This window comes from Podarcis raffonei, chromosome 8 (assembly GCF_027172205.1).
Source record: "Podarcis raffonei isolate rPodRaf1 chromosome 8, rPodRaf1.pri, whole genome shotgun sequence".
NCBI lineage: Eukaryota > Metazoa > Chordata > Lepidosauria > Squamata > Lacertidae > Podarcis > Podarcis raffonei.
This window is the reverse complement of record NC_070609.1, coordinates 47,832,088-47,857,322: the sequence shown is the minus strand read 5'-3', so window position 1 is coordinate 47,857,322 and position 25,235 is coordinate 47,832,088. Positions and strand designations below refer to the sequence as shown.

At 45.3% G+C, this 25,235-nt stretch overlaps 2 protein-coding genes and 1 long non-coding RNA gene across 9 annotated transcripts in view; 1 reads left to right on the top strand and 2 right to left on the bottom strand.

Moving 5' to 3' along the window:
- NFAT5 (nuclear factor of activated T cells 5) overlaps window positions 1-1,353 on the bottom strand; it is a 63,327-nt gene extending 61,974 nt beyond the window's left edge. The window contains exon 1 of the mRNA XM_053399823.1: window positions 1,028-1,353. Within this exon, the coding sequence (XP_053255798.1) occupies window positions 1,028-1,256 (229 nt within the window). The 5' untranslated portion in view covers window positions 1,257-1,353. The remainder of the gene's footprint in view (window positions 1-1,027) is intronic.
- Window positions 1,354-5,375: 4,022 nt separating this feature from the next.
- Window positions 5,376-20,327, bottom strand: LOC128419317 (cytochrome b5). Of its 6 annotated transcripts, none has more exons than XR_008331831.1 (6): window positions 20,107-20,323; window positions 13,873-14,001; window positions 13,318-13,344; window positions 6,599-6,630; window positions 5,897-6,040; window positions 5,376-5,690 (listed from the first exon to the last, which is right to left on the bottom strand). XR_008331831.1 is itself a non-coding variant. In XM_053399839.1 (5 exons), exons 1-5 carry the CDS (start codon window positions 20,266-20,268, stop codon window positions 5,636-5,638), a joined length of 405 nt encoding a protein of 134 aa, XP_053255814.1. In that variant the 5' UTR covers window positions 20,269-20,327; the 3' UTR covers window positions 5,376-5,635. The 6 variants fall into 6 exon arrangements, 4 of the variants coding, with proteins under 4 accessions (XP_053255814.1, XP_053255815.1, XP_053255813.1 ...); XR_008331830.1 differs by having other exon boundaries at window positions 5,376-5,687; XM_053399839.1 differs by lacking the exon at window positions 5,897-6,040 and having other exon boundaries at window positions 20,107-20,327.
- An 894-nt stretch (window positions 20,328-21,221) lies between these two features.
- Window positions 21,222-24,905, top strand: LOC128419318 (uncharacterized). 2 transcript variants are annotated; one of them, XR_008331833.1, is made up of 4 exons: window positions 21,222-21,600; window positions 22,154-22,336; window positions 23,035-23,211; window positions 24,641-24,905. It is a non-coding gene; the product is annotated as an uncharacterized LOC128419318 (long non-coding RNA). The 2 variants fall into 2 exon arrangements; XR_008331832.1 differs by having other exon boundaries at window positions 22,154-23,211.
- Window positions 24,906-25,235: the final 330 nt, after the last annotated feature.

Sequence of the window (25,235 nt, the reverse complement as noted above, 5' to 3'; positions counted from 1 at the left end):
TTCCTTAAATTTTGTAAAGAAGGGCGTCTTTACACAACTGGCTGCATTTTTGGACTCTTGTTGAGGATAGTGTGTGGCTGGGGTAGAGGGCACTTCATGGATGAGCTGCTGCACTTTAAAATATACCTGCACCCCATTGCTAAAAGAAAAAAACTGACATTCATGGATACATGTTTTTGATTTGGGCGGGGTGGGGTGGGGGGTTTGAATCTAAAGTTTGCCCTAGACAACATTATAGCTGCAAAGATCTTTTATTAAGGGTGACTCGAGCCAGGTTTTGCTCGTTGCTCATCCTCCCCTCCTATTTTGGTAGCCTTATCCATTGGTGTTTCCTCCTGGCCGCTCTATCTGGCTGGTCTTTAACCCCGCATTAAATTAGCCCAGCAAGAAGCTAGGTGGCCATGTTTCGTGAGCAAAGGCGTCACGTCGAGCCCCCTTGGGTGGCTTGGAGAAGGAGTCTCCGAGGAGGGCATTTCAATGACCCCCCCCCTCTCTCCCAGACATGGGTTCTGAATGAAGAGCAGGAACCCCCCGGGGAGTCTCCTTTTACAGCCCTCTCCGAAGCACTCGGGCTTGGGAGAGGGTGGGAGCGGCACTGAGCCAAGGAAACTCGAGGGAGCGGGCCTCGTCGGGACAGCTACAAGGTGGGCCAGGGGCACAGAAACGCCCTGCAACTCCCGCGGCCCAGAGCCGTTCCCTCGGGGGCAGTAGCGCTTCTGACAGCAGGAAGCGCTCTTCTTGGAAAAAACTGTTCCGAGGTGTGCACGTAGGCGGTCCCCGGCTCCATCCAGACCGGACTGGGGAAGACTTTCGCCGGTGCCTGGAAGTCTGGAGAAGTTAACCGCTGCCGGTGAGCGTGGACAAGACTGGGTTAGCTGGAACCCAGCAGCCTGACTCCCGACCTCTTTCGGGCGCCGCAAAGCAAAGACAGGCGCTGCCTTGGTGGAAGGGCCGGTCGCCCGGAGCCCAGAGGCCTCGAGGGAGGCTCTTTCCGTGGCTTGCTCGCTCCAGCCCTGGGCCGGCTTACCTGGGGGGGCGGCGGCGACGGCTCTCCCTCCGAAGGCGCTCCAAGGCCAGTCGTGCAGCGGCGCGGCGCAGAAAGCGCTCTCGTCGGCCAGCATGGAGCGCATGGCGGCCACGTCGTGCCAGGGGCGCCTGCGCGGGTCCAGCCTGCTCGACGGACGGGCAGAAGGGCGTCTCAGCTGCTCGGGGCTCGCGCGCTCCTCTGCTCGGCCGCGTGCGGAGCTGGGGACCATCGGTCTCCCCCGGGGGGAGGAGCTCAGCCGCGTGGCGCCCTTCCCTCCTCCCCGGCAACAGGTATTTATTGCGCAGTCCGGGCCGCGGGCCTGCGGATTAATGGCCACTTGGCACCAACACCGGGGCGGAAGGGGGGGCGCACACTGTGTCCTGCTGCCGCCCTCCCGCTACAAGCCCCACGAGAGGGGCTGTTCTTGCCCCCCAGAGCAGACGAGCAGAGCCCTCTGACCTTGAGCAACGCGGGGAACGAAGACGCTTCCCCACCCCAGGCAAACGCCGCTTTCGGTGGCCAGGACCGCCAGACTGCTGCCGCCGCCACTTCTTTCTCCTCGAGGGGGCAAAGTGGTGTCCAGAGGGGTTTCTCCTCCTGCTGCCGCTTCGTTCCCTCATGGGAGGGGAAGAAGAGGCTGAGCTGTTGCTTGCGAACTTGGTCAGCGGCATCCCGATCCTGGTCCGACTGCTCTGTCAATTAGGTTTCCAGGCCCAACTCAAAGTGCTGGTTTTTCCCTATAAAGCCCTAAATATCTTAGGAGCACAATACCTTAAGGAGTGCCTCTCTCCATATGAACCTACCTGGCCCCTGCGATCATCATGCGGCCCTTCTTTGTGTGCCTCCTCCATGAGAGGTCCAGAAAGTGGCAAGAGTAGAATGGGCCTTTTCTGCAGTGGCTCCCCCTTTGTGGTATGCTCTTCCCTGGGACGCTCTCCTAGTTAGCACCTTCATTACTTATCTTTATGTTTTTCTGCAAGTAGGCCTCTGGCTGATTAACGTTCTAAGGCCTTTTAAATATGTTTGTTGGGTTAGGTTTTGGGTTTTATTATGCATTTAGTGTTCTCATTTAGTGTTTTTATGTTGTTTACCGACATGATCTTCAGGTGAAGGGCAGTATACAAATTTAAGAAATAATAAGGAAGGAGCTCAAACTCCCTCATCATTTTAGTTATCCCTTTTCAGCACCATGATAGCATCTTTGAGATGCGGCACCACAGAACTTGCCCCCAGGGCTGTTGGAGAGAAACAAAACAACCCAGTACTGAGGATGGTGCCAAGCTTGCTTTGCACTGTTTGTTTTCCTTTAAGTAACAGGGCTAACTTGAGTAGTCACTTTCTTCTTGAGGACTGCCCACTACTCCATAGCATAGCAACACCAAGACCAAGCACAGGAAGTTGTCTTATCCAAAATCAAATCTTTTGGTCCGCCTTGCTAAGTACTATCCTTACACCAACTTGCAGCTGCTGTCCATGGTTTCAGATAGGATTTTCCTAGCCCTACCTCTAAATGCCATCGGGGATGCATGCAAAGCAGATGCTTCTCCCCTGAGCTGTGGCCCTCCCCTCCCCCCTTCAACGAAACAGGGTCAGATGAGAGGGAGAGGAGCTCCATCTTCTTCCCTAAATAGGCTTCCCCCATAGTGTCCCAACAGCGCTCAAGTCAGGCAGGGCTGGTGGCTAATGAGGAAAAAATGAAGAGTTACAGGGGACTTGTGATGGGAACCAAAACCCAAATTTCACCAACCATTATAATCACCCTGTATTCCAGGGGTAGCCAACATTACACTCTTCAGGTGTTCTGGACAGCAACTCCCATCATCCCTGACCATTGGGCATGTGGTCTGGGACTGATTTGACTTCTAGTCCAAAACATCTGGAGGGCAATAAATTGGCAACCTCTGCCTAATTTCAGTTAAGTTCTCTTGGTGCCATCACACATGTAATAAAAGCAGCAAGAGCCACACTGAAGTGGCAAGTAGAGTGGGCTATTGTTCATAAAAGCTTCCACCACAACAAAACAGCTAGCCTTTAAGGCAGCAAAACACACTTTTGTTGGTTTTGTTGAGAGAAAGTTAACTGGGAGATGGAACAGAATGGAGGACAGAAGAGAACCACAAATATGAAGGCACCTGCCAGTTCCCTTCCTCCCTTCCCAGCTGACACCAGACACCTGTTCCTTCACACTCTCACTGCCTCACTTTGGACAGCTTCCTGTCTTGGAAAGGAGGGGTTTGAAGGCTCCACACTTACACACCTTTTTTGTGGGGGCTCCATTTATATAGACTACTAGTGAATTTATTATCCAGCCACCAGACATTTTGTAGGCAGAATAGCACCATCCAAGGGAGGTACCAGCAGGTGTGGGGTAATCCTAAAATATGCAGAAATGAAAAGGGGGGATGTATAAAACAACACAAAACCCGTTTATAAAAAATATAAATAAAGGGGAAGAAAGCCCCCAGAAGAGCTTAGTGAGACTTGAGCATGCTGTGGGGGCACAGAATGCTGGTTGGCTCTTTGGAGGAATGGAAGGGAATGAGTGGAAACCTGAACAAGAGCATTTCACACTGCAACACTTTTTAACAATAGTGGCGCAACAATAACACTGCTAGCACATTTGCAAAGCTGAGCAGTGACCGGTATGGGTTCAAATAGGATGGGGGACCACGTGTTGTGATTCCAGCACTGCAGGGGATTGGACTAAACGACCCTCAGGGTCCCTTCCAACTCTACAATTCTATGATTCATATATATATTCTGTTGTCATTTATATTGCTATGTGACAGGTTTTTCCTCTGCCTCAATTGTTTTTCCTCTTCTTCGGGTTCTCTGGTGTTCCTATAATTTTGTTTTGGGATTTACTTTCTTAAAAAAATAAATAAAAAATCATGTTTAAAAATATGTCTTGTGAATATAAACCAGGCAGGTCAGCCTACACAAATTCAACCAGATTTATAATTGTCTTCAGGATAATTGTCTTTATAATTGTCTTCAGGATCACCTTTGGGAAACGAAAAAATTAATTTCTAAGATGCTGGTGCAACAGCAACAGCAAGTTCAACTAACATAGTCAATGACAACTTTTAACACAGACTCAGGGTTTAAAGAAAGGAACCCTGAACATGTAGAATGTCTGCACTCCAACCCCCTCCTCCGAACCAGACAGCTTCTTGAGTGTTTACCATCATAACTGCTATTCCAGACAGATTAGTTTCCAAGACAACAAGATCTGAACCTTGGATTTACAGGGAGGGAGAACTGAGATACATGCATATATCTAGCTCCCTTATCATCTAACTTCAACAGACACAAGAACAGACCCAAGCCTGTCAGCCAGTCTTCAGTGAATCACCCATACAACCAATTTAACTCCTGGCTGCATATTTTCTTCTTTTTGCATTGATGTTTTTAAGGCTTTTATATTCTCTCAGATATATATATAGGCAAAAAACTGTTGACCAAACATTGCTAGAAAACTTATTTTAAAGAAACATGATTATGCATATCTGTTTACGAGACTCTTTCCAAAACAGTGTAAGTCACCGGACCTTAGCAAAAACAGCCTTGATCTCAGCAAACAGTCAAACCGGTGAGGACTGTGGACAGCCTAGTAACAGACAAGAGAAAAACCCTGGAGGGTTAGTTTCAAACTGTCAAGATATGTAACTGAAGATTATACTAAGAACTGGGTTTATTCAGTGCTTAGGCCTGAGGGGTTCAGAGCCATAAACGAACTACTCTAAACCCCCAAAGTTATCCAATAGAAAACTGCAATCTCAAGACAAGCCACTGGTTTTACACTAGATGTTACTTATGATGCTGAAATTTCCTTTAAGAAGCTATAGTTCTTGACCTCCCATGAAGAAAGGCAACATTAAAATTATATTAGTGGATAACTTTAGCTTCATGGCTGTCCTTCCCCTTAACACACTAGATTCAAACTTAAGGCAAAATTAGGGGGAGTATGTGAGAAGGAAGGGAATTATCCCAGCACAATGCCTGTCTTGTGCTGCTTGCTTGCATTGTTTCAGGCTTCAGAGCAAATGAAAAAGCACAAACCTTAAAGGTATCCTCATCTCTTGTTTCAACCCTAGAGGCACAATTTCCTTCAGCTTCCTTCTCTCCCTCAGTGTTGATACCAACTTGCTTGCACTTAGAACATAGCAAGCTTTTCTGGTACAAAGTTGGTGAAAGAGCCACTAGCTTTGTACCACACCAGCTTCTTGGAGTTCTACACTCAAATAGGGCATTAAGAGCAGAAGCAGAAGGGCAGGCGAGTGATGGCCAGTTCCAGCTTTGCCAGAGGTAGCAGAATCAGTCAGGAAAACAAGGCCGCTGACCAGAGTAATTGGAGAGTCCTTTATTACAGATCAGGCAGATTAAAAAGGCAGACAGTTAGGACTATGTAAACCAGAAGACTGAAACAAAAATGTACCCATTTAACCGTTTCAAAAACCATGTACGGAAAGAAGCTGAAGGAAAACACCCGAGAAGAGGCAGGTGTGCCGCCGTTCCCAGTCTGTGCTGTGCTGGTGGAGCCATTTCTCTTGCTGGTCTCCTGCTAAAGAGGAATGTTGACAGCATGCCATCTCATTCTGCTGGTACTTAATGGGACAGGCTGGCATGGATCAGAGGCACCATCACGACGAACCAGAAGCTGCTGGATGAAAAGTGACTCAGGGTCAATGGTGACAGAAATGCCATGCCATGGAATGGCAGGAAGTTGCTGTTTCTGCAGTTACAAGAAAGATAACAGTGGGCCCCACCAAATTCCCGCTTGGCTTTGCAGGCACCAGGGCTGCTGGACTGACTGATACTAGTGAAGGACAACATCTAGGTATTCATCAGAATTTAGTAAGACCCCACCATTTTCAGTGGCAAGGCATGGTTTCCAGTCCTAAACGTTCAGCAAGGTCAAATCAGGAGGATTTCCCATCCATCACGTAGTAGCGATACATCAATCCCAAGACTATGGCTCCCAAAACAGGGATCAGCCAGATTGTCCAGAAACTGAGGAAAAAGGCAAGGGGGGGTATAAAGTTACATTTATGTTAAATTCACTTAAAACAGGAGAATTCTTTTCTAGAATCTTTTTCTGTCATAGTTCTGTGAGCAAAGTCTTAACAATTCTATCCATTCATTTATAGGTATAGATAAAAACCTAAGGCAGTTCATTCCTACCCAATAAGTATGGTTGCTTCAGAACTTTCCACTAGTTTCAGCCTACATGTGGCTACCAGTTAAATACATTATCATGGCTGAGTAAGGAATCTCATACAACACAGGAGCAGCAAAGATGGCACAAGATTAGGAACTGGCCTCAGTCAAAGGTGGGTAGATTTATCTCATTTGCAGATATGTAAAAATAAAATATTTATAGGACTAATTTAGATGGTCATTCCACAGATCATAGTATGTAACAACAAAGCCTAGAATGATGCATGATTAAGATGCTGGTGCAGGAGGCTGATCCATACCAATGTTGAAGTACCATAGATCTATTTAGAAACCAGGCTGACTTAGAAAAAGCTTGTTTGTTTACTCTATTGGCAGAGCAGAATACCATACCTTGATTCTTTCGAGGGAGACTTGTTTGGAACCTGAGAAGACAAAACAAACACACATTTCATGTACATTTTATAAAACATGCAAGCTGAAATTATACGTTACGAAATGGTCTGGTTCACATGTCATGGCAACCTATGGGTTATGGCTTGCTATGAATATTTAGCATGGCCTGGCTGGACAAATAAACCACCAGGCTTGACTCAGGGTCCCCCCGCCCCCACTTTCTAAACAAACCACATGCCTCAGTTTGCATGTAATGCCAAGCCTTCTGGTTTGTTTGTTTCTGTGCTAGCCAGGTTGGAGTAAAGTGGGAGTGATTAAGCAGCCTGCACCAGCTTTCTGCTCATTTACAATATACCATGGTTTATTGTTTACTGTGACATATGACCAGTCCAATTTGAGCAAAGGTGGGTAATAGCATTGAGATGACCCTGGAAGAAGGAACGAATGGGAGGATTGTTTTCTGGGTCTTCATTCTCTGCCCTGGTTCTTCACCTATTCATTTAGTGGTACCTTGGGTTACATACGCTTCAGGTTACAGACTCTGCTAACCCAGAAATATTACTTTGGATGAGAACAGGATGAGAACAGAAATTGCGCGGCAGCGGGAGGCCCCATTAGCTAAAGTGGTGCTTCAGGTTAAGAACAGTTTCAGGTTAAGAACAGACCTCCAGAACGAATTAAGTTCTTAACCCGAGGTACCACTATACTCTCTCAACATGTTCTATTCTTCCCAACAACTATGTCTGGGCACACATTTAGTTTCTCTTCAGTCTCTCTTCCATGTTCTATAAGTACTTGGGCACTTTTCATAGGGAAGCTCTTCAGGCATCCCCAACCTTCGGCCCTCCAGATGTTTTGGACTACAATTCCCATCATCCCTGACCACTGGTCCTGTTAGCTAGGGATCATGGGAGTTGTAGGCCAAAACATCTGGAGGGCCAAAGGTTGGGGATGCCTGTCTTAGACAATCACTGTTTGCCAGTTGCTGTGTGTTCCTTTGCTTCCTTATTTGCTGCTGTGATCAATAAGGTTCCTCTCCATGACTACAAGGCTCAGTCACCAAGCAGAGACTTCCCATAACAATACAAGCCATGTGTTGTGCTGCTGTTTTGCCCTTGCTTGTTGGCCTGAATTTTGAGTTCCCCACTGTTCACCATCCAGACATGTCTTAACAGCAACTCTATGTAAAGTACACAGCTTGGTGTCCTTAAGACACATTCCACATACTGGCTTAGCCTCACACCCAGCAGCCACACATGGACTCTTCATTACAAGCACAACACTTGGCCTCAATTCAAAATGAGACATCATGAAAAGCCAGCCTGAGCAATTGCCTCTCCATGTAATGGAGGGAAGTTACAAAAAGGTGCCTTTGCCTTTAAGATGTGAATAGTTCCCTTATTGCAAAGCTGCAAATGCCAAGTGACAGCAGCAGCATTGTGAAAAGGGCTGTCTAAAGCAGTGCTGTTCACCGGCCAAATCTCCTAGCCAAGCGTGAAGAGAAGCCAATTGTTAAACATGCACATAACTCCTTAATGAGATTCCATTTAACACTCCCAGCGCCAGCGCCAGCCCTAAGCCTTTGGCACCCATCCCATGTGTCTCCAATCTGTCGCCTGAGCTCTGAGCAGCAATGCTAAAGGGTGCTTGCTTAAATAATATAACTTCTTTGCTTTACCAAGTTCAGGTAGCCTTTCTGTGCACCCAATGCAAGCAGCTTGACCACAAAGAGTGGCTGGCATTCTCTCTTGTACCTCGTGTTTGGCAGATCCAGGACAGGAGACCTCTTTGCTTCTTGTAGCAAAGATAAGAAACTGGGATGGGGCAAAAAAGCCCAGGGGAGAGGAAAATCTTATCCAATTCCCCTTGGAGGATGCAGGCACAAGCCAAGAGGGATTGTATGGCAAGAAGTGACTATCAAATACTTGTTCTTAATTTATTTATAATTTGTATTCACCTTTAGAAAACCATATGTATTTACAAAGAAAAGTTAACAAAAAATAAAGAAATTGCAAGTATTACATTAAAAATAATGGTATATATTATGTCATCTCTAATAAATATTTTGGATCATGTCAAGACTGTGCCTTGTTATACCTATCTTCAATAAACATTGCCCAATTCTGTCTGAACTTATTAAGTTTCTACAGAAACAGAACCTTGTTTTTAACTTGTTAAAATTACGATGGCCTGTGGCAGTGCAAATAAATATACTGACCATGAAAAATGTTGTGAGTCTAAGACACCAAGCACAGAAGCAATTTGCTTGCAGTATTGTACTATGTGGTAGGTTATATGACTGCTGTTTGTTTCTACATGCAAAGGTTATTGAAAAAGGGAAGGCTACAAGAAGACTGGGAGAATTCTCTCTCTCTCTCTCTCTCTCTCTCTCTCTCTCTCTCACACACACACACACACACACACACACACACACACTCAGTATTACAGCATACAGCAACCAACTGTGCTAGCTAGGAATGATGTGGGTTGTAGTCCAAAATATCTAGAGGACATCAGAATGGGGAAGGCTGAAATACAGAATATCAGAGCAGATATCAAAGATGGAAGTACTACTGCCAGAACAAGGAATTTTTACCTGCCTCTAGGAGTTGCCCTACTTCTGTTGATCAAAGAGATTGTTCAATACAGAAATTATGGATGGCTACTTTCAGGGGGACTATATGACAAAGAGTCTTCCCATCATTTCCCCCCTATAAAATAGCCCAACATAAAGTGGAAAAAGAGATGCCCAAGAGAAATCCACTAATCTGCATTCAACCTACAGATTAAGCAATGCTATATTTCAGAGGTAGTGGCAATAAGACAGTTGCATTTGTGGTGAAAAGCTAAGAACCTTGTGGAAAGTTGAGAAGAGATGCTAAGAGACTTAAGGACCAACAACACTGAGCTGAATTCCACAGGCTGAGACATGAAGCTGGAAGGACAATGCAGCAGACCGTCTGAGGTGCCCCTGTAAGTCAGATAGGTCTGCTTTGGAAACCAAGAAAAGCCTTTCGCAAACAGAAACTTGCCGCACCACCAAAGAAACCCAATCCATGAGCGGGAAGGGTGCTGTTCCAGTAAGGGCAATTTAGAAATAGCCACATTTTTTGGTGGCTACTCATGACAGACAATGACATCAGCAGAGAGAGAGACAGAACAAACAGAGAAGTATTAAGAAGAGATCCAAGTCTATATCAAGTCAATCCAATCAAAGGCTTTCTGTGAAGAAAGAACTATAGCCCTTAGTACTGAAGGCCCTCTCCAATGGATCCTGTTGCAACTGTAAAAGCCCCCTCTCTCTACCCCAATCAGCTCTCTCCCTCCACTTCCTAGTCTGCCCATTTTGTATGAGCTGATTTCTTGTGGGCCGTCTATCTATTTTTTCCCCCTTCTCCCTCACACCAAGCCACCTCCTGCCATGCCACTATTGCGGGGGGGGGGTAAAGGACCCCTGGATGGTTAAGTCTAGTCAAAGGCAACTATGGGGTGTGGCGCTCATCTTGCTTCACACTAAGAGAGCCACCGTTTTCCACAGACAGCTTTCCGGGTCACGTGGCCAGCATGACTAAACGGCTTCTGGCACAACAGGACACCGTGACAAGTGCCAGAGTGCATGGAAATGCTGTTTACCTGCCCACCGTAGCAGTACCTATTTATCTAGTCACACTGGTATGCTTTTGAGCATAGCATACTTTTGAGTATAGCATACTTTTGAGTGGGTGGCGCTGTGGTCTAAACCACAGAGCCTCTTTAGCTTGCTGATCAAAAGGTCAGTGGTTCGAACCTGCTCAAGGGGGTGAGCTCCCGGTGCTCTGTTCCAGCTCCTGCCAATACCACTATCTATGTCTGGATCAAACTCACACTCTCTATGGCTATGAAGGCCCTTCCTCCATGTCTCCTTACCACTGGAAGAGGCAATGCCTGCATTGGCCCCCAGGTGAAGGGACCATTTTCCTTCTTTAGCCATGATAATTTTATTTATTTTTTTAAAAGGGAAAAGCAGGAGTAAACACTACTAAACCCATTGAGTTTCCTCCTACAGAAGATATCATTAGCTTTTGAGACTCACACAAGTTGCTTTTGCTGAGTATGCAGAAAAGCAACACTGAAGAAGCAGCTAAGGAGGAAGAAGAGGCGGTGAGCAAGCAAAAGCAACCCCTTTGGTTAGGCCTGGCAGAGGAAGAAAAGACACAAAACAGGCTCAAAAACAGGCTTGAGGAGCAGAGGGGGGAGGGGGGTACCTCAGGTTCTGCAGAGGCAAAGGAGACAGAAAACACAGGGGCCATTTAAATATGACATATATGCAAAGGGCTAGCACTCATTTCTTGGCTCTGCTACAAAAGGACCATGGTCTCCTATGTAAACAGTCCAGAAAATTATGATGCAAACCATGCCATCAGGACCCTGAAAGGGGAAAACAGGACTCCCTTTCAGGGCAAGTAAAGTGTAGGTGGGGGAATCAGTGTAAAGGCAGAGGACCAGAAACATCATCAGCTTCTTCCTCAGTGTCTAAACCTTTCTTTTAGTAATTGATTCAAGTAAGCCATTAGACAATGCAGAGCAGACAGAAGTCATTTCCAAATAATAGGGTATGCCTGGGCACATTTCTTCAGATGGGCCAACCAGGGCTTTGCTCCAGGGATAGGGCTGAGGCCACCCACACTACTCCATGCCTCTCCTCAGGAAAAAAACCCCTCACTTGTCAGAAAGGAGTGACACCTAGACAAGATTTAAGTGGGACTCACTTTTTCTTTCTTTGCAATGTTCCTGCCACAAAAGTTTGCCTGGCATTCTTCTTATGAAAAAAGTACAAACATGTTTGCATGCCTGTAGCATTTTGTTTCCCCCCCTGTTTTTCCCCCCTTCAAAATGGGGACCTATACGTAGAAAACCCAGTAACTGTCATGTTGGCTTGCATCAAACTGCAGTAACCAAACTAGCCACGCTCATCTAGCTAACACACACACACACACACACACACACACACACACACCACATATTTCCTTGTGTACCAGTCACTCTGAAACTTTAAATCTGGGTGGTTCTATAAATGAAACTACTGCAATGTCTTTTTATGTTTGTAGGAAAAACATTGTGAAGACTCTTTTTCTCGCCCAGGTATCATAAATCACAGAAAGGTATTGACTTTACAGCTTCCCGAGACACTGACACAACACATGAAGGACAGGGAGTGGGTGTTTCCCATATAAAGTCATTTCCAACTCTGGACCAAGAAGCAAGGCAGCAGAGAAGCTACTTAGGTCTTCTGTGAACAACCTGAGGTTGCTCCCTGGTGGCAGAGGGACACATCTCTGGGCAAAGTGTAGCACAGAATCAAATGCTTAAGTTCTCAGGACAAATTCAACAAGTTGTTGGCTGGGACCTCATGCTCACCCCAAGCCTTTGTTGACACAAGTCAGGGAGCATGATGAGAGAGAGAGAGGATAATACACAGAATGGGCTTCGAGTTAGGTAGAGAAATGTTATAATCCTTTCATCGTAAATGATTGAACTGCTGGGCACCACACAGTGGGACTTGGGCAACCCACAATGGCTGTGTTTACATAGCCAGCGGATGGCTCTCACTGCTCTTCTCCAATCGTGGGAACTGCTCTTCAATGACAGGCTCAGAATTCTCCCAACAACTGCAACACAGAGTTTGCCAGGTCAGCTCCCAGGTAGACTTGCTGCGAAGGGGCTGCTCAGGTATTCCGATGTGTTCCATACCTAGAGCGCTTTCAGCCCCACCCACTCAACCAGCTACAATTGAAAGCTGTTGTGTGCAGAACAAGGAAATCCTCTCTCCTCCAGCAAAGGTAAACAGTCCTGAAACCCAGGACCTTTAACCCAGAACTGAATATCTTGTGAGGGAAGTAAGAAGAGCCCTGCAGCTACTGCTGGATCAGGCTGAAGGGGGCCCAGCAGACTCTTTCCTACAGTGGCCAACCATATGTCCAATCAAGAAGTTCCCAAGGGAGGGCAAGGGAGTTGGTAGCCCAGAGGGACTAAGAACTAGGCCTTCTGCACCAGGCCCCAAATCTTCTGCTTCCTTCAGTCATTTAAAAAACTTCACACACACACACACACACTGCCCAGAGACACCTACACATATAAATTAGCATATGCACATTTTCATTCCACATCCTTTAAAGACCTAACAACAACCCTAGTAAGACCAACAATCCATTCTTATTCAACTTCCCCCGGCAACTTGTACTCTGAGGAATATCACCTCTGAACACAGATAGGCATTGATCTGCCTGTACTGTGCTACAGACAATTTTATAGGCAAGTTTGAAGGCAGCATGGCACAGAACCACTGCAGAAGGAGAGTTCTTCATTGAACTGAAGCCCCAAGGCAGAAAGAGAGGACGTGAGAGGCAGAACACAAGAACTGCAGCCAGAACACCAGTGGCCTTGGGCTCTCTAGAGGAAAAGGCCCACAGACAGCACCCCCATCCCCACTCTGACCAATTAAGGGCAGAAACCAACCAAACACTCCTAGTGCAACAGGGCAGCTCTCATTGCAGCACCCTATGTTCAGCTGTTTTACCACTGCTGAAGTCAAAGTGAGGTGAGCTCTGCTCACTGAGGAGTAGGTGCATTCTACTAACACAACATGCCCATTCTCACTGCACCTTTTCAAGTGCCCCAAAACCTTTTCCATGCTAGAATAAAGGGAGGTAGGGGAGATCACCAGGATAGTGACTTACCTTAGAGGCATTAGGATTACGGTCACACTGTTGAGAGAAGAAAAGGAAGAGAAAGAAGAGAAAGGATGTTAAGCTCCTGGGAAAAAATCTTTCTGGCATGCAAGAAAGAACCCAAGCCACGTGAGGTACCTGGCATCCTTCACTTCTTACTCCCAGAAATGAACTGGGAGCAAAGTTCTTATTTAATAAAACCAGGACATTAGAGCTGACTTGCCAACCTGGTACTCGCTAGTTGTTTTGGATGACAACTCCCACCAGCCCCAGCTTGCATGGTCCTACTTTCTACTCCAACACAGTTGTGCTGGCTGGGGCTTATGGGAGTTGTAGTCCAAAACTGGAGGGCAGGAGGCCGAGTTCAAGTCATTTGAGAGCACATGCTGCTACATTAATCAGCTCCCCCACCCAAACCCACAACAAGCTCTTTGACAAAAGAGCAAAGAATAGTTTGTGGCTCACCTTCTCTCTGGAGCCCCACAGCCTGTACCCAAAGGTGGATATTCTTATTAAATAAAAGCTACAAACATTCCCAATTTCCCCCCCATACTAGGACCTCACCGGATGAACCTCTCCTATAAGGTATTGGTCAAGCATCTCTCGGGCATCCATAGAGTGGCCAACATCTTCAAAGTTCTCAGTGGCATCTCTACCAGCTTGTTCAAGCAGAACCTCCTCTCCACCTGGATGCTGCAAAGAACAACAACATAGGAACTATGAAAACGAAAAGCAGCAAGAAAAACACACCAGCTTCTCTTCCTCAGCATACACACAACTGACAACCCAAGGCATGTCCCACTGAACTCAGTGGGAATAATATCCAAGTAGACATGCAAAGGATTGCACTCGGTTGAATCCTATACTTATCTACTCAGAAGTAAGTCCTTATGAATTCAATGGGACTTGCTCTCAGGCAAGTGTAGTTGGATTGCAGCCTTAATGTCCCATCTCCACTATGGGAAGCCTCAAGAATTCCATCCAGTTTCCTCAAACATGCTTGAAAAATTAAGGCCCTGGCCATCCAAGAACCTGGAAGCCTAGTACTGGCAAGCAAGAGGTCCGCGGATTTTACTCCTTCTATCCATGGTCAGGAAATGCATTAATGTTGGTCCCTTAAACACACATCAGGTACCTGGAGATTTACAGTACTGTATTTGTATTTTAATCATGTGCAGCCTTGAGTATTCTTCGATATAAATGTAAGATAAAATAATAAAAGAAAACAAATGCAATGTTTTTCAGCACCACTTAAGACCCATCTGATTTTTAAAAACTGTACCTCTGATATTAACAGCCATTTTTCCACCCAAGGACACCCATCTGCTCTGGTCCAGAACAACTGTGGGAACCACCAGGTTGGTGAAGAGTGAGTTAAAGAGTGGGATGCAGGGTTCCCAGGATGAGCAAAGCTAGAATCGCTATGATTACTACGGTGCGTTCTGGTTCCACAGATGCAAGGAATGAGCACATGTTTTACAGGTTTAATCCCTGCTGGCATCTTTGGTTAAAACAAAAACCCTTTACTTGATCCCAACATGGATAGTGGCAGGCCAGAAGAGAGCATTCTCTAGGACAGCCCCATAGCTATTGAATTCCCTCCTCACATAGATGTGTCTGCCTTCATTATACAGCTTTTGTCATTGTTGAAAATGTACCTCTTTATACAGGCCTTCAACATCTGATTATCTATCTATCTGCCTGTCTGCATTTGTACTCAAATTGATATTTGGTCTTTTATCGCTTGTGTGTATGTTTGTCTCCCTGGGCACCCTTAGAAGGAAGATATATAAATTCAATAAATAGACGTTTTAGGGCCCACCCTATACTTCTGATTCAAAGTTGTTTTTAACTATATTTTACATTGCTGCAACCCATCCTGGGACCTTATGTTGAAGGGCAGGTAAGAAATCTAAATAACAGCAGTAATAGTGGACAGATACTTGCAGATGGAATAAATAGTGTGAGGCTAGGTGGTCAATTGCCCGATGTGCTAAAAGGAGAAGCTTCCTATACTATCTGCGTTTTACTTCCAATAGTTTGGACTCCTGCCACCTCTCCCTTGGGTTGTAGATGCCACTGACTTTTGGCAGAGCAGGAGTCACATACAGCATCTCAGGTCAGAGAGTACAATGCAGTCAAAACATGCCCAGGCACACCTTCAATGTGCTGGAAGGATCCCTGGGGTGGATTTTGCTCCCAGGGTAAAAAAAAGAAAAAGAAGAAGCCTCCAAGGGCGAGGCAGGGGGCAGAGGTGATGAGAGTAATCTCTGATTGACGTCATCAGCTTCCCCCTTTGGCAGCTCACATTTCTCCCCAGAATGACACAAGAGGTGTGGACACTGAAGGCCTTAGAAATGGACAACAAGCGAAAAGGGCTTGATTTAAGCCACCAGCAATTGACTTCTTTCCTTTGTCTTTATGAACTGCAAAGTTAAGGATGGGCATGGAAAGAAGTTAAAGGTAAAGGTACCCCTGCCCGTACGGGCCAGTCTTGACAGACTCTAGGGTTGTGCGCTCATCTCACTCTAGAGGCTGGGAGCCGGCGCCGTCCGCAGACACTTCCGGGTCACGTGGCCAGTGTGACATTGCTGCTCTGGCGAGCCTGCACCAGCGCAGCTCACGGAACGCCGTTTACCTTCCCGCTATAAAGCGGTACCTATTTATCTACTTGCACTTAAGGGTGCTTTCGAACTGCTAGGTGGGCAGGAGCTGGGACTGAACGACGGGAGCTCACCCCGCCGCAGGGATTCGAACCGCCGACCATACGATCGGCAAGTCCTAGGCACTGTGGTTTTACCCACAGCGCCACCCGTGTTAAAGAATGTTAAAATGTTAAAGAATGTTAAAATGTTAAAGAAGTTAAGCAAAGCTTATTTGAGAATGGATAGTATTCAGCCCTAACTAATCTCTCAGGCATTAAATCTGGTTTCCATACTACCAGAGAGAAGGAGAGGGAAGACAAATACAAAGGTAGCTTTTGAATTAGGCTAGTGTGTGTCATGCTGCCTTAAGTTCTTGGTATCTTCTGGTTTTAAGTTTCTCCTTAAAGAACAGTTTTGGCGTTCCATGTCACTTAGAAAAGCTGGATAAGTAAGACAGATGATCTGATATATAGTCAGTTTGAGAAGTTGAATTCATCCACAGCCAAAAGGCCATTTACAGCCAGAAAATTTTTCTCCAAGTGATCAAGCAGACAGTAGAGAACAGAATGCCAAACCAAGTTGGAAAGTACCCAGCAAAGATGCCCCCAGCCTAGGCAAGAATAGGAACCCAAAGCTAATGCTATTCAGATGTTTGATTTTAAATCTTCCAAAGTCTCATAGCAACTTGCATTTAGAGCAGGAGACATAGTGAGGGCCCAGAATTTGGCACACAAGAGAAGGGGCCCAGAAGCAAGCATTCCTGTGCATCCTCCCTTGAAATACATTATGGGTACCCAGCTGGTGTTCACAGGCAGCTCCTGAGCTACCCAGGAATTCAATTCCTAGCTTTCTGGAGCTCCAGGTCTCCCTCATTCCAATGTGCTTCTATCACATGAAAGTCTAATGTCTCATTCTTGAATATGTAATCTTTGCTGCAACATTACTAAACAGAATTGGATTTATGTAATCCCTGCTGCAATTGGCAGGCTTCAAGGACTAAATCAGCATCTGGCCCGTTGACCGACAAGCTGATGGAGCCCCAGGAGCAGAACACAATTATCTCTTTGCAAAGAGGCCTCCTCTGCTTTACGCAACAAGCCTGTGGTAGCACTTCAGGCTGAACCACAATCTCACTCATGTATCATGCAGCAAGAAAGCACAAAGAGTTTCAGGTTGAAGAACATTGCAGTACAATCGCTAAAATAGGCAGAAAGATCAATAAGTGGTCCTCCAAGACTATAGCAATTTTCAAGCAGTCCATGGGGGAAGATGTTTGGGAACTACTGAACTAACTAGGAATCTGAAAGGTACTATCTACAGCTTCAACATAAGACTCGCAGAAAGCACTTCTCTTTCCTTGTGAGCTCATCCATCATTTCACAACAGTAAAAGAGGCCTTGGTTAAACTCACACACAGGCACACAAGTGTAAACACACAGCGGGGTCTTCTCAGTGGTGGCATCAATCCATTAGACTACATTATCAAAGAGGCCAAAGCATGTAAGTAGCTAGAAATTGGCCTAAAGGCATTTTATATTAGGACAAACATATGAGGTTCTTTTGCAAATTTACGATGTTTTCATGAAATTTCCTTTTATCTCTGTGATTAGCTATAGATTTTTAAAAAATGAAGCACTAATTACTTTAATATAGTTTTATGTTGCTTTTATGTAGTGATTGTTAACTGCTCTGGATAGGCAATAAAAAGAGGTCTAGAAACTTAAGTGAAATAAACAGTAATTTAGACCACCCACAGTCCTCAGTCTCCAGACTACTCTTTTTGCAGATAGTATTGCAATCTAGATCTGATTCAGACTATGGTGTGGATGTGCATTTACCAGAAGCTTAAGACTTTTTCTTGTCTTGTCTTGTCTTAAGACACTGTGGACTGCTGGGAAGGGGAAAGAGCAAAGTGATCATGTGTGTCTGTGTGCACACACAATTCCACCCCCAACCCTCTTAATCAGTATTTCTGGGAAATACCTAAACAGCAACTTCAAAGTCACTGAGTAGCCAGAATTGGGAATTAGCTCTTAATCAGACTTAAGACAATATTATATGTTAGATACCAGGCACTGAAATATGGATATTTCCAATACAGTGGCCACTTCCTGCAAAACTTACCTTGCTTTTAAAAATACTGGCATCTATTAGGTATTTTGGAAAATGGTTTGTCTGGTTGCTATGCATTTGGACACCTCTTAAGACACTGTAACCAAATTTTGCAAAAGGCTTCCTGAAATCAAGGATGTGTCTTTTATCTTTGTTTGGGTACAATGGGAAGCCATTTGAAATCAAGATGGCACACTGAACTGGACCTTTCAAAACTGCACTGATGTTTTGATTTCTTAGAATTCCTGAGCAATTCCAGGTACAAGGCTGCTAGCAGTTAATAATTATTTCTATAAGCATTTTAGTGTTCCAAATAGTTGAAAATCCTTTTCATATAAATGTTCACATCAACCCTGTGAGATCCTAAATCTTAATAGAGGCTGCAACATAAGATATGTTCACACAGAGGGTTAGCTGAATTTTGCAAACCGTTAACAAGCATTTGCTCCTATCCTGTTCTCATTTAGAGAAGTCAATAAGCAGTTGTGTGTGCCTACAAAGCCGCCAAGTGGTCAACCCCCTGGGTCCACTAGCCTAGTACTGTCTGCTTCAAGGGGAGGGGAAACTTGCAGCCTTCTAGATATTTTTGGACTGCCAGTGTGAAATAGTTGTCGGTGTATTGAACTAGGTCATGGAAAACCAGGGTTCAAATTTTCACTTGGCTATGAAGCTCCCTGGGTGACATTGGGCCATTCACTCAGCCTAGCCTACCTCACAGGGGTGTTGTGGGGATTAAATGAGGAGAACCATGTAAGCCACCTTGAGCTCCATGGAGAAAAAAGTGAGATATAAATGCAATAAAGAAGCAAATCAATGAGTTCCTATTATCCCAGGCCACTGGGATAATTAGGTCATTAGGGTTCATGGGAGTTGGGAGTCTGAAATTACTTATAGGGCCTCAGATAATTTCCTGCCCTCCCCTTTATCTAAAGTGACATGCAGGGGGTCTCTAAGGCTTTTCCTAGCCCTTTCCTCCTCACACTGGCCATCCAACATCTCAGGCAAGAATGTAAAGGTAAAGGGACCCCTGACCATTAGGTCCAGTCATGGCCGACTTTGGGGTTGCGGTGCTCATCTCACTTTATTGGCTGAGGGAGCCGGCGTACAGCTTCCGGGTCATGTGGCCAGCATGACTAAGCCACTTCTGGCGAACCAGAGCAGCGCACAGAAACGCCATTTACCTTCCCGCAGGAGTGGTATCTATTTATCTACTTGCACTTTGACGTGCTTTCAAACTGCTAGGTGGGCAGGAGCAGGGACTGAGCAACGGGAGCTCACCCCATCACGGGGATTTGAACCGCCGACCTTCTGATCGGCAAGTCCTTAGGCTCTGTGGTTTAACCCACAGCACCACCCGTGTCCCTTTAAAGAGTGTACCACCCTTTAAACTGGAGATGCTGCAGACTGAATCTGCATGCCTCCTATATGCAAAGCATTTGTTTTACCCCCATTCCCATGTGGGTCCTCCAATTGACTCTGGCCGACTAGATTTACTCTCTGTGTATTGCTACTTTTTATGTATACATTTTTAACATTTTCAAAGGATAACTGAGGAAACACTGAAGTTGTGGGGAGGGGGTGAACCTGCCCACAGTCTTAGAAGGAAGACAGGAGATGCTATGGCAAAGCAACGCCCTGGGTTTGTCAGGAGCTGGAAGAAGTTAGCCTGGACTTTATGACGTTGTGTTCTGCCTTTCCCAATCTACAGGCTGCTTGCAGTTGAAAGTCCAGAAGGCTGGAAGAGGCTCCGTCGGGGGCCTAGTCATCCCAACCACCACCACTCCGCCATGTTTAGCCTGCAGGCTAGCCTTTTCCAGCCCCCTCACCCCGTCCGGCAGAGGCCAGCTGGGGTCTCCCCTTTCGGCCCCTCCAGGCCTGGTTGGGGCCTTCATGACCTCAGCAAGGCCCCGCATCTCCCTCCTTGCTCCCAGGAAGTCCCTGGGCGGGAATGGATCCACGCACTAGCCCCCGCTCCCGTATCGCGGTAAACAGCCCCCTCCGGAGGGTGGGGGGCTTCATTTGCATAAATTAGCATAGCCACCTCGCTGAGGAAGCGGGTTACGTCATAGACGCGCCCGCTGATGACCAGCCAGGTCTCCTTGTCGGTGTTTCGCTTCGCCACTTCGTCCAGGGTGAAGACGGGCCTCCTTTCGCGCGCCTCCGGCGCGTCCCCGCCGCTACCGTGCTCCTTCATCGACCCCATTCAGACTCGCCCGCCTCGGCTGAAGGGGATTCTTGGGCTTCCGAGGCCGCCGTACCTTAGGCCACTCCCACTCACCAGCCAGGTGGAGAGGCGGGGGGTGGGATGAGGTGGAGGAGGGCATAGTGCTCAAAGGCCAATCGGAACGACGCGCCATTGACTTTGTCAGCCAATGAAATAGTCCACTTTCATGAGGCGGCCGACGGGGATGGGAAAGAAGGCATGTTTTTCTCTTCGTAAATACGTACGACTAGAATGTGCTTCATACGGGACTTTTGAGAGGAATGGCGTCAGCGTAGACAGGCAGATAGCATATTAATTGGTTTCTTACCTGTATGGAAATGATGGATTGATTGTTTGGGGTGTATGTATGATATCTTCCCACTCTTCAATATAAATTATATACACGTACACAAGTCTGAGAAGCTGATACACGAATATATACTCAAAACAATTTAAAAAATTATAAGAGCATAACCATTTTAACACAGATTGAAAATAATAAAACTTAAAACATATAAAGGTAACTATATATGTCTAGATAGGCTTACCGAAACAAAAAGGCTTTCAGCAGGTGTGAAATAGGTAGGAGGATGCCTACCTTATGACAATGGGTATGTGTAAGGACTCTGCTGGCAGGGAGGTTTTCTGGATCCAGGAAGGGGACCGTCAAGATTACCTAGGAATATCTTAAAATAAACCACGGAGCCTAGGGCTTGCCGATCAGAAGGTTGGCGGTTCGAATCCCCACGATGGGGTGAGCTCCCATTGCTTGGTCCTGCCAGCCTAGCAGTTTGAAAGCACATCAAAGTGCAAGTAGATAAATAGGAACGGTGTTTCTGGTTCGCCAGAAGCGGCTTAGTCATGATGGCCACATGACCCGGAAGCTGTACACCAGCTCCCTTGGCCAGTAAAGTGAGATGAGCGCCGCAAACCCAGAATCGTCCATGACTGGACCTAACGGTCAGGGGGGTCCCTTTACTTTTACCTATGTGTAAGGACTCTGCTGGCAGGGAGGTTTTCTGGATCCAGGAAGGGGACTGTCAATATTACCTAAGTAAATTTTAAAATAAGTGAATGAGAAAATGAGTTATATCTTTCCACCTCTGCCTTACCTGGGATTTGAAGGGAGCACCAGGAGTCCACGTAGGAGTTTTCAGAAGAACCCTCAGGCTGAAATAATTCTAAAGAGCTTGAAGAGTGCAACACTTGCTATTGCCGATTTCATCAACTGGGTGCCCTCCAGTTGTTTTGGACTACAGCTCCCATCACAGTCAAAGATGTCATCCAAAACACCTAGAAGGTACCAGGTTACCAAAGACTATGCAACTGAATGTAAGTGTTCTATGTAGATGCCACCTCTACTACATTGGGACACACAACAGACCTTCAAACATAACTTAGAAAACACTAATCAACAATCATTTCACAAACACATTAGAACAAACCTGTTTCAAAATAATTTATTGTTGTTTTTAGGACACCCCTCACAGAGCCACAATTCCCAGAACACTTAAAAAACTGGTTTCCAGGATTCTTTGGTGGGGGCCATAATAGTTAAAGTGCTGTGAGAGTACTTTCAACAAATGGTGCGGAAATGACTGTCAGTCCTAAATACATTTATTTATTTTATTTATGTAACAAAATTCATATACCAATTGATTGAAAGAAAATCTCTAAGCAGTTTACAAAATTACTTATATTTAGAATATATCTTGCTAATTTAATTGGATTTTCTTTAAGCTTAGTTACAAACCTAGGCATGCTTTCTTAGGATCAATACTGATTGAAATAAATGTGACTCACTTGCCAAATATTTTTACACTGTTAATGATTCTTCTGTACATTTATCCTCATACAACACCACAACCATACCCTCTGTTTCCAGTCTTCAGGCTGTGATGCTGGTTTCTTATGCAGTCAAAATAGTAGCACCAGTACAACAGGAACTGATCAGCTGGGAGAAACAAAAAGCTGGGAACATGGGGTGGACTTCAGAAATAGCCCTATCAGAACTGAGATGGATTGCAAGTTGGTGGGGGTTGGAACAGGAAGACGGAGGTTGAGGAAGGTGAATTAAATAGAGAAACTAGAACCCTGGACTGAAACAGTTGCTGCATGTCCCAGTTTAATCTATTTTGGATTTTAAAAAAATAAAAATTGAAGGTGTGGGGCAGATATAAATGCTTGAACCTGTATATTGAGCAGCCTGACAAACTTAAAGCAGATACAAGCCAAGGGGTTGTGCATGTCACTGTTTCCTCATGTATACATGGGTCTCTGAGCAGTGAAATGTTTGAACTAAGGACACACATTCATTTGAACCTCACCAACAAAGTGCAGCTACATTTCAAAAGCTTTCTGGGCTTTGGCAATTGGTTCAGCTGAATTGAGCAATGATTCACATCACTGCACAAATGGACCTTGGCATATGAGGGCAAGAAAGTGATTGATCCAAGTACATTCATCAGCTTTCAGAGTAACATTACACGACTTTGCCAATATGCTGAGTATTTGAGACGTGATCTCTAGTTCTTCACCTGCTCTTATTGATAAGGGAGATGGGTGGGAAAGGGGCCCCACCACATTCAGATACAAAAGTTGTATGAATTATGGGGTGTGTGTTTCTCTTTTTGCCTGATTATCCCCCTATGACAGCCTTGCCTTCCTGTCTTCTGTTTATTCAGTCACAGGAAATATTTTCAGGTTGAGGGGAGTGTGGAAAGCCATCGTTTTCACAGGAAATGTGCATTTCTCTTTATTTTCCAGTTAAGCAAGTTAAACCACATGAGCTGGAGGGCAGCCCAACAGCCTCTTCATTTATTTACCATCAAGTTGCAGAGGGTTGGAATGGGCTGAGATAACAACAGGCCAGAGACGCACAGTCACGATGCTTCCATATCTGCACGGTGGCTCCAGCTTATCTGCAGTCATAAAAACAAAAATGTAGGTAGGGTAGTTCTATTCCCTTCATTACAGCAATTCGCTTATTTGTTGAAAAATGACCTTAGTGTTGTTATCTGGGGCTTCTGGAAAACCCTCCAAGGAGTGGGGGGAGTGAGGAGGGGATGAATTTGCCCCCTTGTCTTTCAAACCATATTATGAGATTCTTTGGGGAGCAACAATATTTCTGCCCAACTCACCAATTCTGTGTTGAATTACTATAGTTATAAACCTTCACATGGGCCCAGGTATGAGTGCTACATCTCAAAGGCACCAATCTGAAAATTATCTGAAAATTAGCTCTTAGATCTTCATGAATATGACTCCTCCTCTACTGAAAGCCTTCCACACACCCTGTACCTAATATCTGCATTCCCGAATGTGAGGGGGTGTGACCTATCTGTCCCTTCTTTAGTAATTTACAGCTCTGTGGTCTTTAACCCCTTCATTTACTAACTAGCATAGGTATGCATTGTTAGCTTTGACTGCAAACAACTCCCACAATAATTACCCAGTTGAAATGGACAGCAACTTGGCCATAGAAAACATGGAGGTTACCAACTTGGCTCATGTTAGTGGTAACCAAAAATCCAATTGTACTTATAGAACAGATGATAGCAGCAGCTGTAAAAACCAGACATGAAATCAATAAGCCCCTAAGTAGGATGCAACAGAACAATTTCCCTCAACCAGGCACCCTCCAGATGTTTTGAAGCACAACTTACATCTGTACTAGCTGGGGGTGGTGGGAGCTATAGTACAAAACATCTGGAGGACACCAATTTGTGGAAGGCTAGAACAGAGAATTATGCCTAAATAATTACACCAGCGAGGTCTACCTTATTTGCCATTTTGTCTTTTCCTCTACGTAGATCTGCTAATGAGAGGTAGTTGTTCTTGCTTAAGTCCTTTTACCACTTTCCAGAGTTACACTTTTATCATCTGTGTTTTGATGTCTTATGGAGTAGATTAAACCTTTCCTCAAGCTAGTTACTGTCCTTGTTCCTGTGGAATACTCTAGCAGAAAGCAGAAACTTCCTCTGACATACCAAATAAATAGTGGCTTATTACTAATAAGAGTGCTTCTGGGGCATGATCCTGCTGGAAATCATTCCATCAGCAACACCCTATACATGTGCTCAGGGCCCTTCAAATTTCTGACATGGATAAGCGGACATAAGGGAGAAGTGGTTGACTTAGCCAGGTAAGGAGAAGAGATGGCAGACTATTTTTCTTTCTGATGGTAATGCTGCTGACCTTTGTCTCTCTGATGTTTACTCCTCAAAAAACTCTCTCTCTCTCTCTCTCTCTCTGATGTTCTTATTCCTTAAGTAAAGATTGTTTCCCTCTGCTTGTTAAATCACAGCCATTAAACCAACCAACTCTCTGCAGCAACCTTAACTATGTTGCTGCCCTTCCTTCTTGTTCACAGTTAAGCATGTGGTCTTATGACAGAGAAGGATCGATGGAATTTGGCTTTTGGGCTGAGGATTATGACCATTGTCAACTTTGTCATACAGAAAACTCTTCTCTTGCTAGACCTTTAAGCCCACTTTCTCATTCCTCCATATGCAAACTCCTCCATCTTGGCTGTGAGTCCTGGATGTCCTGATCCCTCCCTTGCAGAATTTTTTTCCTACCTGGCCTGGGAGGGTGGGCCCCTGACTGACTCTAGCTACAAAAGCTGAGGCTTCACAAAATATGAGGCTTCACAAAATATTATTGGGCTGAGGTATTGGGGGGTGGGGCGGCTTGCTCTTGGTTTTTCGTATCTTTATTTTAGATCTTGTTGTGATTTATGTGGACATTGTTCTGTTTGGTTCTGTTCTGTGTATTTTTTTAATGTTTTGTTTATTGTTCATGGTTTTTGTTATGTTGTAATTACATATTCATGTTGTAAACCGCCTTGAGCGTGGTTTGAACTGTGGAAAGGCAGCATGCAAATAAAACTATGTATCTATGTGTGCATGTAGCTTACTCTCCCAGGTTGCCTTTATTGATGCCAATAATTGCCTAGCTGTTACCCA

What these genes read in the sequence shown, in the direction of transcription:
- LOC128419317 (XM_053399838.1), bottom strand. Translation starts at nt 20,268, where the DNA reads ATGGGGTCGATGAAGGAGCACGGTAGCGGCGGGGACGCGCCGGAGGCG. An exon ending in TAACCCGCTTCCTCAGCGAG is followed by an intron (nt 14,002 to 20,106) that starts GTGGCTATGCTA and finishes TGTTCTTTGCAG; the next exon opens with CATCCAGGTGGAGAGGAGGT. An exon ending in GTAATCCTAATGCCTCTAAG is followed by an intron (nt 6,631 to 13,317) that starts GTAAGTCACTAT and finishes TTGTCTTCTCAG; the next exon opens with GTTCCAAACAAGTCTCCCTC.